The sequence below is a fragment of the Pristiophorus japonicus genome, unplaced genomic scaffold (genome assembly GCF_044704955.1).
Source record: "Pristiophorus japonicus isolate sPriJap1 unplaced genomic scaffold, sPriJap1.hap1 HAP1_SCAFFOLD_389, whole genome shotgun sequence".
Classification (NCBI taxonomy): domain Eukaryota; kingdom Metazoa; phylum Chordata; class Chondrichthyes; family Pristiophoridae; genus Pristiophorus; species Pristiophorus japonicus.
In genome coordinates this window covers 356600-373320 of record NW_027253750.1, presented here as the reverse complement: position 1 = coordinate 373320, position 16721 = coordinate 356600, and the positions used below count along the sequence as shown (strand labels likewise).

At 46.6% G+C, this 16721-nt stretch overlaps 2 protein-coding genes across 7 annotated transcripts in view; both read left to right on the top strand.

Moving 5' to 3' along the window:
• The window catches only part of LOC139250552 (choline transporter-like protein 2), a 120132-nt gene extending 114193 nt beyond the window's left edge, over positions 1 to 5939 (top strand). For 3 of the 4 annotated variants that reach the window (XM_070872937.1, XM_070872940.1, XM_070872938.1), the window contains exons 20-22: positions 992 to 1080; positions 1728 to 1812; positions 4194 to 5939. In XM_070872937.1, coding sequence (XP_070729038.1) covers positions 992 to 1080; positions 1728 to 1812; positions 4194 to 4285 — 266 coding nt within the window. In that variant the 3' untranslated portion in view covers positions 4286 to 5939. Of the gene's footprint in view, positions 1 to 991; positions 1081 to 1727; positions 1813 to 3278; positions 3423 to 4193 lie in introns of all 4 variants that reach the window. The other variant, XM_070872941.1, reaches the window with a different exon arrangement.
• A 4096-nt stretch (positions 5940 to 10035) lies between these two features.
• The window catches only part of ilf3b (interleukin enhancer binding factor 3b), a 53517-nt gene continuing 46831 nt past the window's right edge, over positions 10036 to 16721 (top strand). For all 3 annotated transcript variants that reach the window (XM_070872948.1, XM_070872946.1, XM_070872949.1), the window contains exon 1: positions 10036 to 10138. The gene's annotated coding sequence lies outside the window, so the exon portion shown is untranslated. The remainder of the gene's footprint in view (positions 10139 to 16721) is intronic.

The window sequence follows — 16721 nt, the reverse complement described above, 5'->3', positions numbered from 1 at the left end:
CACCTCGAGTCTCATTGCCGAGAGCATGCAGAAATCAAGCGCAGACAGCGGAAGGAGCGTGCAGCAAACAGTCCCACCCACTCGTTCCTTCAACGACTATCTGTCCCACCTGTGACAGGGACTGTGGTTCTTGTATTGGACTGTTCAGCCACCTGTGAACTCATTTTAAGAGTGGAAGCAAGTCGATTCCGAGGGACTGCCTCTGCTCATGATGGTATATCGGCGATCACCCCGCACCCTATAGGGAAACCCAATCGGGTATCCGATTCCCGATACCGGCCCAGAGACTCCCGCTCTCCTCCTTCCATCCCTACCTGAGGCCAAGTGGCTCACGTTCTTTCACCATTCCTGAGCCCGGGTGCTGATGGACACCGTGTGGAGCCGTACATTCCGTTGAGCGGCCAGTCCTAGAGCACTTGTGATGGCGCAGCACAGTGTGGTACTGGCCTATGCATACCCAGAAAGTCTCGGGCTCCGTGCAAGGCCGTGGTTAGTGCTGCAATAGCCTCGGCACCAGCACTGAGGAGGGCAAGTAGCCAGAGTGTTCGACCCTGAGTGTGTGCGTGGTGAGTGGGGAGGTTGGCGAGCAATAAGCTGCTGAACCTCACTGTATAAACTCACACATGGGCAGATGGGTGGATTCAAACCTCCGGGAGATTCCCTTTTATTGTGGGGGTAAATGTTGACAGTTATATTTTATGGAGGGCCGGGTGTTGGTGCCGGAGATCTGGTGTTGGTGCCGGAGATCTGGTGTTGGTGCCGGAGGGCCGGGTGTTGGTGCCGGAGGGCCGGGTGTTGGTGCCGGAGATCTGGTGTTGGCGCCGGAGGGCCGGGTGTTGGTGCCGGAGATCTGGTGTTGGTGCTGGAGATCTGGTGTTGCATCGTGTGAGGGTTCCTAAGAGTGGAGCTCGGCCCATTCCCTTACCCTATTGCATGGCCTTGCGCACTCGTGTTAGTCACTGACCGATTCTTCCTTCCTTCTCGTTCCTAGGCATTCTCGGATTCTTCTTCTTCACCAATCGAATATTGATAATCAAGGATAAGGCACCAACTTTGAATTACTACTGGGTCCCACTGCTGGTGAGAAAGTTTTAAGTGCAACGCGTCCCACACACCTTTGTCCAATGAGAATGAGGCTCTGAGAGCACGTGGCCTTATTGGTCTTGCAGTCGCAAACATTTAGATGTACAGTGAGGAACAGATCACCTTTAATTCTCACTCTGCTTGTTATCTGATCTCAGCTGCCACTACAGTTGGGTTCAGTGCATTGGGTAAGGGAAGGAAAATTGGTCTAGGTTCCTGCTCCGAATGACAATCTAGTGATCCCCTGTATATGTACATCAGATGAAGACAAAATCGTTCTTACCTGTGATGTCCACTAAAGTCCAACAACTCGCCAACACTCCTGAAACTGTGCCCCAGTGAGACGTGGTGCCCCAAGGGCACCAAGGACTGATTCTGAGGAGTGCCGGGATTTGTAAATGATTTGTTGGGCGCAGTGGGCGTGAGATGAATCAGTACGAGCTGCGTGGAGAATCCTAACTCCCTGTGACACATGGTGTCATATATTCCTGGCTCTGGGTGCAGGAGAGTGAAGGGTTTGGATCAACCTGCGTATTTGCGGGTTGTGTAACTTGCTCGAAGTGTGAAAGCTGTGGCTGCTCAGAGACTGGCTCTGTCAGAAAGCTGATGGAGGCAGTAATATTTCTGCTCTTTCACTCTTGCAGACTCTGATCGTGGGTTCCTACTTTGTTGCACACGGGTTCTTCAGCGTGTATGAGATGTGTGTGGACACATTGTTCCTCTGTTTCTGTGAGTATGCCGCTTCACACGTTTAATCTGTATGTAACCCAGAATTGTTTTAACTAGAGCTGGTCCCAGCGACTGAGTTCCGATGCATGCTTTGCTAATGATGAACGCTTGGTGAAAACTTTAATAATTGATTTTAAATAATTAAAGTGTGTACGAAACTGACCTGAAAAATTGGATTTGTTTTTTTTAAATCTGACTTTGATTTGAGTTATTTTTGGCTGGCCCTGTGCGTTTCTCTGAGGAACAGTTGAGCTGTACAGAGCTTTCAGGACACCAGGGCAGTAAATAAATACTGAATTTAACTCTGTGCCAGAGAGAGGGTTAACAACCAGAAGACTCGAGTCGAGATTTCAGATGTAATTGGAATGATTTTCCTGTGGCACGGGCAGCCTGGAATCTGTTAGTTTGCACCTCAGCAGTGACCAGAATTGTTTACAGGACATTCTGTTTGGGTCTCCTGCCAGTTTCACTGATGTATCTGATTTACGAATGTTGTCTGCATCTCACTAATCCTATTAGCAGGGCCAGCCTGTCCCTCAGCAGGTTTTGAACCTGATCATTTACTCACATATTCCCCCTCTTTGTTTGATCTTTTCTCCTGTCTAGTTTTCTGTTTTAGTTTCTCTGACATCGCTGTTCCATCCATGGCATGGATTGGAAACGAAATCTACAAGGGCCATGTGGTGTGGATCGAGCACAAATCCATGACCTTTCCCCGGTGTGGGGGTGTGGGGGTGGGGGGGGAGGAGGGTACGCTGGCCATGGTTAGATCCTTGAACCCAGGTGGAATCTGCCTATTGATGCATTCTCAGCTCAACCCAAGCAAGTGCCCTGCAGCTCGCAGTTACAGGACAGGTCAGAGGCCAGCACAGGCTGCCTCGAATCTGCAGCAATGTCCCTGATACTGCCGTCCACTGCAGGTCTCTCCTGCAGAGGGACCCAGTGGTGACCAGCACTTGGGCTTGTTGGAGCGTTCCATGAAGCTGGCTCCCCCCGTCAGCGCGCTCGGCAGGATCCGGTCTGTAGAATTGATCAGAACCGTTGCAGTTGTTTGACTGAGAGATTTGCTGGACCAGGGATTGGTCCTGATTCCCAGTGGGAGACATACTGATCGACACAGCAGCAGGTCTGCCGACATCTGATGAGCGAACAGACGAGTTAATGTCCGAGTGTAGACTCTTTGCCAGCCTCACTGCAGATATCGGTGGACTTGTATTTCCAGCTGCCTCTGTTTTTCCTGATCTCTGATTGTTAATTGCCGGCTGAGAGCCCGAGCTCTGTCTGTATATATGTGCTATATAGTTTCCTTTTACTGACTCTGATTATTACCTGCTTCTTTCTCTTTTACTCTCTCTCTTTTCCTCTCTTGCTCTGGCCTTGTCTCCCTTCGCTCGTCACTTCTGCACGGGGATGTGTTTGGATTCATCTGCCTTTCCTCTGCTGCTGTCTCGGTGCCGGGAAAGCAGGTGAAGATCTGGAGCGGAACGATGGCTCCCCGGAGAGACCGTACTACACGTCGCCAGAGCTGCGCGACATTCTCTACAAAAAGGAACTCGAGTCTCCTCCGCTGCCACCGTTGCAGGAAGAGTGACGAAGAGCTTCTGATCGAGGCACAGTCACTTTTATTAAACCGTTGATGAACCCCGTGAGCGAGACACCCCTGTGGGGATCCTGTAACTAAACTATCGGCCCCTGGTTTGTCTGCCAAGCTTCCCTTGTTGGTAATATCAGTGTGAAGTTGGAGATGTTTCTGGCAGTACTGGGGCTGCGCTGGAAGCGAAGGGTTAATCAGGTTCTGGAATAAATCCCGGGCAAGAGAGTGAGAGGAACAGGTCGATTGGGTACAAGTAGTAATTCATTGTGTTTCTGGAGAGAGAAGGGATTGAGGGATAAGGTGCAAGAGTGGTAGGTGGGGGCTGATTGGTGAAAAAAGGACAAACTAGTTGGACCTCATTCCTAGTCCCTAAAGATTCTTATAAATGTGCAGAACTTTAATTTGACATCATAGTATGCCAGTTTAATGGAAGCTGTAACTTTTACACATAAAGTGATGTAATATAAACAGGTTAGGCATTCATTTACTGTACTAATATCACTCAGTCATTTCTACATTTAAATTCCTTTGCAGTCTTAACACTTTTACTAGAAACACTTTGTCTTTATTTGATCATCCTGTAGCTGGTAACTATTTGCTTTTCTGACCAGCACCCAGGGACCCTCCAACGTGTCAGCACTGTTTTGAGAGGGGTCTTTGTGGCAGGACAGGGCTGGCTGTAGTAGGTGTTTGCGTATTGATACTGTACACCGTTTCTAGATTCTAACTGCACTGGGATTTGTCCAATTCTTGTTTATAAATGTGGATGATATTGCTGTTCATGCAGTGGAAGACCTGGAGAGGAATGATGGTTCGACTGAGAGACCCTATTACATGTCCAAAGCACTCCTGAAGATCCTGAATAAGAAAAATGAATGAGGGCCGTTGTGTGTGGCCTGCAGCTCAGGACAAGTCTGTATCCAAAGAACATGGAATCTCCCTGGATCGACCCTGCCACTAACAGTGGTGCAGCAAGACTGTCCCAACCAACATACAGAGCACGTTAAAGCTGGGATCCACTTTGTGAGAGCTTTGTCTGCATTGCAGCTGTCTCCAGCTACACCCTACTGTGCCAAAAAAAAGGTTATGGTTTGAGATAAAATTAGGTTATTATCTGAGAGACATGTTTTATAAATAAAAAAGAGGAAGAGAAGTGCCCCTATGTCCAGCTGTGCCTGTCCGAGCCTTGCTTCACATTGCGTGCTCCGACTCCCACACACTGACCGGGGATGCATTCAAAGGTACTACAGTATTAACAATAAGCTTTATACATGGTCAGATTCGAATGGCATTAATAATCTGCAGAGGTGTATTTTCAGCAAGGTTTTGCTGCCCGGTCTGGTCTCCATGCCCTGGTTTGCTGCCCGGTCTGGTCTCCATGCCCTGGTTTGCTGCCCGGTCTGGTCTCCATGCCCTGGTTTGCTGCCCGGTCCGGTCTGGTCTCCATGCCCTGGTTTGATGCCCGGTCTGGTCTCCATGCCCTGGTTTGCTACACCTGATGATGAGGAGTCTGCAGTCCCGGCTGTTCATCCTGCGGCTTTACTTGTCAGTCTAGGCATGTGTAATTTTCTCCTGCCCCCCCGCCCTGCTGGTGCTGTCTCTCGCCGTGGTACGGGTTGAGGGGCACAGGACACCTTCCGATACCTCGCCCTCACCCTCGTACTCATTCTTCACGTGTCAGGCTGGACAGTGAGTCATTTATAAACTGCTTCAAAACATTTTTAAGATATACATCCGATGTATTCTGGTCTTATCCCTGAAGTTAGTGCCATTTATGTCCTACTCCACATAAGGGTAAATCAAATGTTAAACGTCCGTAGAGCAAGGGCTTGAGATGTTAGTGGGTGGCGTGCTGTAGCATTGCTGCAGCCCCCCAGATCCTTGCCCCTAACTGTGTTGGTGTGTTACTGGACGAGGCCTGTGAGTAACCCAGTTGGGATGTTTTAATCATGTGCTCTTCATGCTGTCTAAAGAAACCCACCGCCACCCTGCCTACGAGGTTTAGTGTTAGAGTCCAGTCCTTTACGCCATTGGAGCCTAGGTGACGGAACCCTGCGTTCGCATGTTAAGGGTAAGGATGAACCTTTGGCCTTTTTAAATGGCTGACTTTTTCTGAGAAGCGAATTAATCCAAGTGGCAGGAACCTTCTTCCCTCAGAGAAGGCTCAGCCAGACGAAGAAGCAGCTTATTTGTTTTATTTGTGTTTTCTAAAGGTTGTTATTTTAACGGATGATAAATGTATAGCTTTCCCGTATAAATGAGACTGCCCTGTTGATTGACTTTAATGAGCGAGTATGTCTACATATTGCTTGCCATACATATATAACACATGGTGTACGGCCAATCTCTTCCTTGCATGCCACCGTTATCAGCCAGTCAAATATACTGTTACCTTTGTAATCTAAGGCTGTTTGAATGTATCCATGTCCACAGTTGCTGAAATTTATACCTGCCCTGTAGCAGATTGGTCCCACGGGATTGGCTCTTGCTATAAACAGCATTCCAAATACAATTAAAGTGCCTGTTTCATTTATTTTGTGACCATGGCTGCCTCCACTTTCATTCATTGTTTTATCTGCTTGAAGTCTGCGTAGATCCAATAAATGATCATTTCAACAATCCGGGAGATGGGGGGGGGGCGCGTCGAGGAAGGATTGGGATTTGGGATGGGGTCATTTATTAAACGGTTGGAATGGGGAGATGGTAGGGTTGGTATTCCGCAAGGATGGAAATAAATTGATTGAAGATCCCTTTTTTAAAATCTGAATCTGTCTTGTGATCTTATTAAAACTTTTAATGACTTTACTCACGATTGTACCAGAAAGTGGTGAGGTGGGCTGAGGCAAGGGCACAGCTTTGTGTGGGAGCCTTGCGGGGGAAGGAGGGGGCGTTGTTATCATGCCACATCACAGAAGGTTAGTGAAGGAACTAAAGGTCAGATTAACCGATTGAAGAAATATGTAAAGGACAAAGCACTCACGGTAACCTAGCTTGATGCTTTTTAATTTCCCTCCAAACCAAATCTATTTGTGAGAATGATTGAAATTGGTTCCTTCACACCATCAGGAAGGGGTTGAGATCTGTTTCTGCACCAATAACCTCGCGAGCACACAACGCCTCTACTGCTGGGTGGGTGCACTGAGTACATTCGTCTGTCGGCTCTGATCTTGTTTATACGTTGCATTGGAGGGCAAAGCAGATCTGCTTCTCCCATCAGCCATGAGCGAGAAGCACAGCCGGTAATTACAAGGGCAATCTCCTCTGCCCACAAAACAAGACCGGTAAGTTTATATTCCGAACTGAAACTGTTGATGTGAAAAATGCACATTCATTGTCAGCTGTTGGTGTAAACGTGCGCCCTTGGGATAGGGTAAAGGTTCCTCTGGATTGTGAGCAGTTTGCATCATCAGTCCCACAGTGTTGCTATTGTACTGGTGTAAAGATGATGAAAATTGCCATTACTATCAATGTCCACCATTATAGCCACGACTGACAAAAAAAAATCACGTCTTGAAAATGATTAAAATAAGAGTTGCCCACCATGATTTCAGTTTAATGAAAAAAAACAGGAGATTGCATTTATATAGCGCCTTTCTGTCCTCGGGACATTCCAAAGCACTTCACAGCCAATGAAATACTTTTGAAGCATAGTAGCGGCTGTTACATAGACAAACTTGGCACCCAGTTTCCAGACAAGATCCCCAAACCAGTAATGAGATTAATGACCATGTTTTGGTGGTTGGTTGTGGGAGAAATGTTGAGCAGGTCACCGGGAGAACTCCTTGCTCTTTAAATAATCCATGGGATCTTTGAAGTCCAGTTGATAAGGCTGATGGGGTGTTAATTTATCATCTCTTCCACAACACAACACTTTTGACAATGCAGCACTCCTTCATATTGCACAGTGGCATCAGCTGAGATTGGGCTTAAATCCCAGAGTCGATTGAACCAGCCACCTCCTGACTCAAGAAAAGGTTCTATCAAACTGGCACAGGTTTAGATGACTTTAATGGCTCCACTTTGTGCTACCTCCCCCATCTCTTGAAGGCACATGTACCAACCGCCCTCTAAAACCTCACCCAAGTGATTATTCATGTGAAGCATGGGCATGTGCCCTTTAGTTATGCAGCTGTGTGGGCTATCATTGGCACAGCTGCATCATGTCCTTGCCAAGTGGCCACACACACTTTCTGACCAGGGGGTTCTGGACAGTCATCAGAAATGGATTCTGATTTTTTTTCTCTCCCTAAGGTCTCATGTCGAACCCTTGTTCCGGTGCTAGCTGAAACTAGTTTACTCAGCACTGACCAAGGATCTAACTTAAGGCTGTCTTGTGTGTATCACTCAGGTTCACACTATGCATTTATTAACGGAATCATTAGGGATCTAACTCTCAAAAGTTTACATCATCTGTATCCATCCATGATTTTGTACCTTATAATAAAAACATGAGTCCAGGATATTCAGCCCATAAAAGCTCATCCCTCTCGAACTCTAGCCTGTCCATCCAACTATAAAATCAATTAAATTAAAGGAACTCATCATCATAGGCGCTCCCTCGAACAAGGATGACTTGCTTCCACACCAAAAGGGATGAGTTTACTGATGTTTCAATGGAGGACCCGATATTCCAGTCCTGAACACCAGGGGTGGAAGATGCCTGTGTGTGGATTTTTTTAACGTGGGGTGACCGTTGCACATCAGCCACCACACGGGCTTGACAGAGCTAGGCCTTTATCCAGTGGCAAGAGTTAACCAGGACGACTGGAGACCACCTCTGCTGCACGGGCCTCGTGCGCACACATATTGCAGTGTGGGCTGGTCCGTGCTGTCCCTGGGCCCTCGGCTCTTCTGGGCCCCACACCCTCATTTGCCGTACCTCCGCCACGATCTCTTGTCGCTTATCTCTCACCACTCCTCCGCCACGATCTCTCACCACTCCGCCACCACAAGCATTCGCCGCACTTCCGCCACGATCTCTCGCCACTCATCTCGTCACATCTCAGCCACGATCTCTCACCGCTCCTCCGCCTCAATCATTTGCCACACCTCTGCCCCGACCTCTTCTCTGCTCCACTGTGTCTGGGCCCCGTCGATGTTTCTGTCCATGCTCCAAATGGCGAGCTGGGCCTTGATGACGTCACCCAGTCGCCCACCTCTGAAGTTGTTGCATACTTGGAATGGCTTGCACTGGAAGTTGTAGTGGTATGCCCACGATGTTGTAGGGCCCGCGCTCCAGCTCTTTTATCCTTCAGACCTGCGGAAATGGTCTCTCGCAGGTTGGGGTGTCCCTGTACTGTAAAGGAACTAGATCAGTGATGGCTACTTTTTTTTTAATTCATTCACAGGATGTGGCAAACCCAGAATTTATTGCCCATCCTTAATTTCCAAAGAGAAGGTGGTGAGCTGCCTTTTTGAATCACAGAGGGCATTTAAGAGACAACCATATTGCTGTGGGTCTGGAGTCACATGTCGGCCAGATTTTCTTCCCAAAAGGACATTAGTGAACCTGATGGATTACTGATACTAACTTTTTAATTCCATATTTATTTAATTAACTGAATTTAAATTTCCCAATTGCCATGGCGGGATTTGAACACTCGTCTACACATATCATTAGTCCAGGCCTCTGGATTATTACGCCAGTAACATTACCACTGTGCTACTGTACCATAGTGTCAGCTGGGGCTCAGTGGGTAGCATTCTCGCCTCCGAGTCAAAAAGTTGTGGGTTCAAGTCCCGTTCCAGCGACTTGAGCACAAAAATCTAGGCTGACACTTGGAGTACTGCATTGTTGGAGGTGCCATCTTTTGGATGAGACCTTAAACTGAGGCCCCTCCTGCTTTCTCAAGTGGACGTAAAAGATCCCATGGCATTATTTCGAAGAACAGGGGAGTTATCCCCGGTGTCCCGGCCAATATCCCTCAATCAACGTAACAAAAACAGATTATCCTGTCATTATCACATAGCTGTTTGCGGGAGCTTGTTTGTGTGCAAATTGACTGCTGTGTTTCCCACATTACAACAGTGACTGTACTCCAAAAATACTTAATTAGCTGTAAAGTGCTTTGAGATATCCGGTGATCGTGAAAGGCACTCTATAAATGCAAGTCTTTCACATTTGCGCCATATGGTGCTAACCTTTCAACTGGAGCTATCCTAAGCCCATTTCCTTTACCCATATGATTTTGTATTCATCCTTTTCAAATACTTGTCCAATTTCCTTCTAAGTACTGTTACAGTGCCTATGCTTAAAAAAGCACCCCATGTTCCAACAACCCTGTGTGAAAACATTTCTAACTTTGTCTTTGATGCTAATAATGACGATTGTTAGCAATTCACCAATCTTTCAGTATTTACCCTCTCAACACTGCTGAGAATTCTGACAGCCGTGGGTGAGATTGCTCTTTGCACTGGAGTGTGTGTGGGAAGGGAGTGCTGCCTGTGCAGGGTGCCAGGGCAGTGTGCAGCCTTTCCCATTGTTTCAGGCTTGACCAAGAACTACACCCTCCACAATGCAACGGGGCACGACGTGGGCACGCAGCGGCAGTCGGCTGCCTGTGATTGGCGGGCTTGCATGATTCCACGCGTGTCGCTGGGCGGATCGAGCGCCGCTGCGCACGCGCGGTGGGCCCCATAAAAGGGCTCGGTTGGCGGCACGGCGTCACGTGAGGCTTTTTGTCCTTTTCCCATCCATCGAGCGAGCGAGCGGCCGGCCGGCGGCGAGCGAGGGTGAGCGGGAGAGCGGGGAGAGCGGGCCCGGGGAGAGCCGGGGTAGGGGGGAGACAGGCCCGCGGCCGCCCCTCACCGCGGCCCAGGGGAAAGGCCGAGTCTGCCGCTGAGCCCCCCCCCCCGCGCCCATCGCCTCAAGTGCGTCACCCGCGGCCCAGGCGGCCGGGCTTGGGGGCTGAGGGGGGGGGATTGGGGGAGCGAGCAGGGAAAGGCGGCAGTGCGTGTGGAGAGGGGGAGGGGGGGAATGCGAACCGCGCCGGGGGCCCCGGGGCCGGGAGCGGGCTTTCAATCCGCGGCATCCCCCCCCTTCCCCCACCTCCCCCACCTCCCGCGCCATGAGGCGGCGAACTGCCGCGCTCAAAATGGCGGCGGCCGGGAGAGGAGGCGGAGCCGCGGCAGGAGGGGGTGGAGCCATGGCCGAGGGGGAGGGCTCCGAGCTGGCCCCGCCTCCCCAGCTGATTATTGCTGGCCTCGCTGGCCCTGGGCAGGTCGCCCCCGCACTTCCTGAGCGCCCACCTGCGGCACAGCACGAAAAGGGAGGCCCTTCGGCCCACCCTGCCTGTGCCAGCCTCTTTAAAGAGCTATCCACTTAGTCCCAGTCTCCCTCCCCATAGCCCTGCTCGTTTTTTTCCTTTTCAAATATTTATAGAATTCCCTTTTGAAAGTTACTATGCATCAATCAGTGTCCACCCTTTTCAGGCAGTGCATTGATAAATAAATTCTCCTGATTCTTTTGGAAATAATTTTAGTGCTGTGTCCTCTTGTTACCGACCCTCCTGCCAGCGTCTCCCTTTCTACTCTACGCAATTTTGAACACCTATTAATGCTCCCCTAAACCTGCTCTGTTCTGAAGCTTCTCCAGTCTCCGCACATAACAACAGAAGTCTGGCATCTGTGGTATAATTTCAGTAAATCTCCACTGCATGCTCTCAAGGCTTTTAACATCCTTTCTAAAGTGCGGTGCCCAGAATTGTACACAATACTCCAGCTGAGGCCTAACCAATGATTTATACTAGTTTAGGATAACTTCCTTTGTTTTTGTACTCTATGCCTATTTACAAAGCCAAGGATCCTGTATGCTTTTTTAACAGTATGTTCTCTTAAAGAAAAAGGGCGGGGCTAATGCATCTAGAGCCCCCCCTGAGTGTCAAGGGGCATACAGGGTAGGATAAAGACAAAAAGGAGGCTTAAGACAAATACTGAGGGCTCAATACTGCAGAAACCTTGGAGTATAGAAAGTGCAGGGATGAAATTAAAAAGTAAATTAGGAAAGCAAAGAGGGAGCATGAAAAAATGTTAGCAAGGAAAACCGAAATATGTTTTATAAATACATTAAGAGCAAGAGGATAACTAAAGAAAGAGCAGGGCCTATTAGTGACCATAAAGGTAATTGTGTGTGGAGGCGGAAGATGTGGCTATGGTTCTTAATGACTACTTTGCATCTGTTTTCTCATGAGGGGTGATGCAGACATTGCAATCAGGGAAGAGGAGTGTGAAGTATTAGATGAAATAAATATAGTGAGGGGAAGTATTAAGGGATTTAGCAGTTTTGAAAGTGGATAAATCCCCAGACCCAGATGAAATGTATCCCAGGCTGTTGAGAGAAGCAAGAGAGGAAATAGAGGCTCTGACCACCATTTTCCAATCCACTCTGGCGACAGATGTGGTGCTGGAGGACTGCTAACGTTATACCGTTTTTAAAAATGGAGAAAGGGATAGACCGAGTAATTACAGACCAGTCAGCCTAACCTCGGTGGTGGGAAAACTTAATGGAAAAATTTATGAGGGACAGGATAAATATAAATTTAGCAAAACCTGGATTAATCAAGGACAGTCTGCATGGATTTGTTACGGGAAGGTTGTGCCTGACTAACTTGATTGAATTTTTTGAGGGGGTAACAAGGAGGGTCGGAGGGTAGTACATTTGTTGTAGGATCTATGGATTTTAGCAAAGCTTTTGATAAGGTCCAACATAGCAGACTGTTCACGAAAGTAAAAGCCCATGGGATCCAGGGCAAAGTGGCAAGTTAGATTCAAAATTGGCTCAGGGGCAGGAAGCAAAGTGTGATGGTCGATGGCTGTTTTTTGTGATTTGGAAGTCTGTATCCAGTGGGGTTTCACAGGGCTCAGTGCTGGGTCCCTTGCTTTTTGTGGTGTATATATCAATGATTTGACCTGAATGTAGGAGGTATGATTTAAGAAGTTTGCAGATGGTTGATAATGAAGAAGAAAACTGTAGACTGCAGGAAGATACCAATAAACTGGTCAGTTGGGCATAACAGTGACAAATAAAATTCAATCCAGAGAAGTGTGAGGTTATGCATTTGGGGAGGGAAAACAAGGCAAGGAATACATAATAAATGGTAGGATACTGAAGTCCAAAGGGACCTTGGAGTGCATGTCCACAGATCTCTGAAGGTAGATGAGGTGGTTAAGAAGGCATACGGAGTACTTGCATTTATTAGCCGAGGCATGGAATACAAGAGCAGGGAGGTTATGCTTGAACTGTATAAAACACTAGTTAGGCCACAGCTAGAACTGCATGCAGTTCTGGTCACCACATTACAGGACAGATGTGATTGCACTAGAGAGGGTACAGAGGATATTTACGAGGATGTTGCCTGGACTGGAGATTTTTTTTAGCTATGAGGAAAGATTGGATAGGCTGGGGTTGTTTTCTTTGAAACAGAGGAGGCTGAGGGGAGACCTGATTGAGATATATAAAATTATGAGGGACCTAGATAGGGTGGATAGGAAGGACCTATTTTCCTTAGTACAGGGGTCAATAACCAGGGGCGTAGAATTAAAGTAATTGGTAGGAGGTTTAGATGGGATTTGAGGAGAATTTTTTTTCACCAAGGGTGGTGGGGGTCTGGAACTCACTGCCTGAAATGGTGGTAGAGGCAGAAACCCTCAGCACATTTTAAAAAGTACTTGGATGTGCACTTGAAGTGCCGTAACCTACAGGGCTACGGACCAAGAGCTGGAAAGTGGGATTAGGTTGGAATAGCTCTTTTGTCGGCCGGCACGGATGTGATGGGCCGAGATGGCCTCCTTCCGTGCTGTAAATTTCTATGATCAGCTGGGCCACTGGTTTGTGGTTTTCATGATTCCATTGGAATCTAATTTAAAATATTTTCTGCAACTGAATCTCTCATTTGTTCCAGTGGTTCTGATTACTGGAAATGGGTAAGGATATGGAGCGTTGATACAGAGCAGCCATGATCTAAGTGAATGGTGGAACAGACTAGAGGGGCTGAATGTCCTACTCTTGATGCTTTTGTAGATTGCGGCGTATAACTCTACAAGCATCAGGTGGAATCTTGTATCATAAAACTGAGATTTGACTTAATTCAGTCGTTGTCTGCAAATGGTAAACTGCAGGTGCTGAAATCAAACAGAAATGGAAAAGGCTGGAAACGTCCAGAGAGAGGATTGTTTACATTTCAAGTGCATACCCTTGAGAGAAGTTCTGGAACATAGACTCTGCTCTCTCCACAGATGTTGTTTGCACAGTGTTTTTCCATATTCTGTTTTATAAACAATGGCATGGGACTTTAGCTGCAGCATGCACTAGTAGTCCTTACTACTAGGGGGATCAAGGGGTATGGCGAGAAAGCAGGAATGAGGTACTGAGGTTACATGTTCAGCCATGAACTCATTGAATGGCGGTGCAGGCTCGAAGGACCGAATGGCCTCCTCCTGCACCTAGTTTCTATGTTTCAAAGCTGAGAATGAGAAGCATCTGTCTTGAAAATATCCAAAGCCTTTCCTGAGTTTAGACTGTTATATAGTTGTAGTGACCTGTCATCTTTTCAACCTTTAGGCATATTAGAATTTTGAATATTAGGGGAAAACTGCAAATCAAAAAAATCTGAAATTTAAAAACCCAATGCCTAAAGGTCAGAAGCCGGTTAATCTGTAAAGAGGAAGGCAGGTTCTAGCTATATGTGTAATTAATCATTGAGCCTGAAATGTTAACTTGCATCTGTTGAGAGCCCAGTCTTAGGCGGTCCCTCTATGATTTGAGGTGAGTACTGTTCTGAAGGGTACGTACCTGAACTATCCTACCTTTCAGATTCTGGCTGTGCCATGAGTTGCCAGTGTTCTGTGTTGGAGGTAACCTGTGTTAATGCACTATGAAGTTTGTACACTTCATTGCTGCCCTTATCTGCCCTCATCAGTAACTGAGATGCTTGGTCAGCTGCATATCTGTTGGCTGCAGGGAGCTGTTTGTCATACTTTCAGTTTATATTTGTAAAAAACCGTAGCTTTGTATTGTAAGGTTTCTGTGAAAGCTACAGCTGTCTGTTGGACTATGTGTGAAGCAACAATATAGCATTTTTAATTGCATTCCTCATAGTAGATTGTGTGTTTCAAGAGGGAACTAGTAGTGGAGGGGAAGAAAGAGACCAAAGTGCCAAATTTTTGAAGGAACAGATGAAATAGAGTAAATTTTGGTTAATGTGTCCACGCTAGTGAATTAGTATATTTACAGGATTGTAAGTGTTGGCATTCGGCTATCTGATTGGAGTACAGGTATAGTTGTTCACTTTTGCTCATGTTCCTCAACAGCAAGAATACTTTTCCAATAATGTCTGTAGTGTATCTGCTCGTCAGTATGTACATAGCTTGAGTATTGACTACTTGTGCCAGTTGGCGATCTCTGTGTTGAATAAAACTTGATTTACCAGGACTTATTGATTGCATCTAGGTTACTGTACTGTCTCAATTCCTTGTTACCATCAGGTTCTCCAACCAACTTCTGTCGATTCTTAGCACGATTACAATCTGTTAATGACCATCTTAACTCCAGCTAAGCTGAAAGCAATGTAGGAACATAGTGGAGTGGATTTTTTAATTCATTCCTGGGATGTGGGCGTCACTGGCAAGGTCAGCATTTATTGCCCATCTCTAGCTGTCCTTGAGAAGGTGGTGGTGAGCCGCTTTTCTGAACCGCTGCAGTCAGTGTGGTGAAGTCCACAGTGCTGTTGGGGAGGGAGTTCCAGGATTTTGACCCAGCGACTATGAAGTAACAGTGATATATTTCCAAGTCAGGATGGTGCGTAACTTGGAGGTGATGGTATTCTCATGCGCCTCCTGCCCTTATCCAGGCAGGTGTTTTGTTTGTGTAGAGGGGAGGTGTACACTAATCTAGCTGAGATATGTTTGAAGAGTACTCCAGCTGACCAATTACTTGTCTCTCTGTCCTTCAAGCCTCTTCTGTCATTTATGGCTGATCTGTGTCTTGTTTCCATCCACCTGCTTTGGCTCAATATCGTTTTATACCCTTGTCTAGAAAACATTTGTCGATTTTTATAATTGAACTTTTTGTGGGAGAGTGCTCCACATTTCTACCGCCCACCACCCTTTCTCGTCCTAGACTCCCCACCATGGTTAGCCCAAATCAATTCTTTTCAAAATCCTAAAAAAACCTCAATCAAATCACTCCTTACCCTTCTATATTCCAGGGAATGCAAGCTTAGTTTATGCAATCTAACCCGTGGCGCTTTGGAAACATTCTGGTGAATCTGCACTACGCTCCTGCCAAGGCCAATATATCCTTTCTAAAGTCTGGCCCAGAACTTGTGCACTGTATTCACCAGGGCTTTGCAACTGTCGCAAAACAACCTCCTCGTTGTATTCTAGCCCTCTAGTTATAAAGGCTAGCATTCCATTGGCCCTTTTTGATTAATTTTTATACCCTACTGCTATTTTAGTGAGCTGTGTAGATGGATCCCTAAATCTCTTTGGACCTTCACTGTTCCTAGCTTTACACCATTTAAATAATACTCCGGTTTATCTTTTTTTTGGTCCAAAATAGATGACCTCATACTTGCCTGTGTTGAAATCCATCTGTCACAGTTTTGCCCACTCGCTTAATCTATCAATATCTTTCTAATTTTATACTTACTGTACCACCAATCTTTGTGTCATCGGCAAACTTGGATATATGGCTCTCTGTTGTGTTATGTCATTTAATAAATATAGCAAATAGTTGAGGTCCCAGCATAGATCTTTGTGGGATACCACTTGTCACTTCCTTCCAATTTGCGTGCATACCCATTACCCCTACCACTCACTGTCTTCTACCGCCTAACCAGGTCAATAATTTGCCTTCAATTCCATGAGATTTAATTTTAGCTAACAATCTCTTATGTGGATCCCTATCTAATGATGTCTTCTGGAAGTCCGAATAAGCTACATCCATAGACATTCCCTGTCTACCATTTTATTTACTTCCTCAAAAAAAATCCAATTAGGTTTGTTAGAGAGGGCCTACCCTCCAATCCATGTTGGCTCTCTCATCAGCTCAAATTTCTTTTAAGTGCTCAGTCACTCTGTCCTTAATTATTGAATCCAATAACTTCCCCACACCACATGTTAGACTTTCACTTACCGATTTTTCTCTCTCTCCTTTCTTAAATAATGGGGTTGTGTTTGCACTTTTCCAATCTAAAGGGACAATTCCTGAATCAAAAGATTATGGTTAAAGCTTCTGCAATTTCACCTACTTTAAAACCCTGGGGTGAAAACCATCAGATTCTGGGGATTTGTCAGTCATTAGTGCCATTTATGTTTT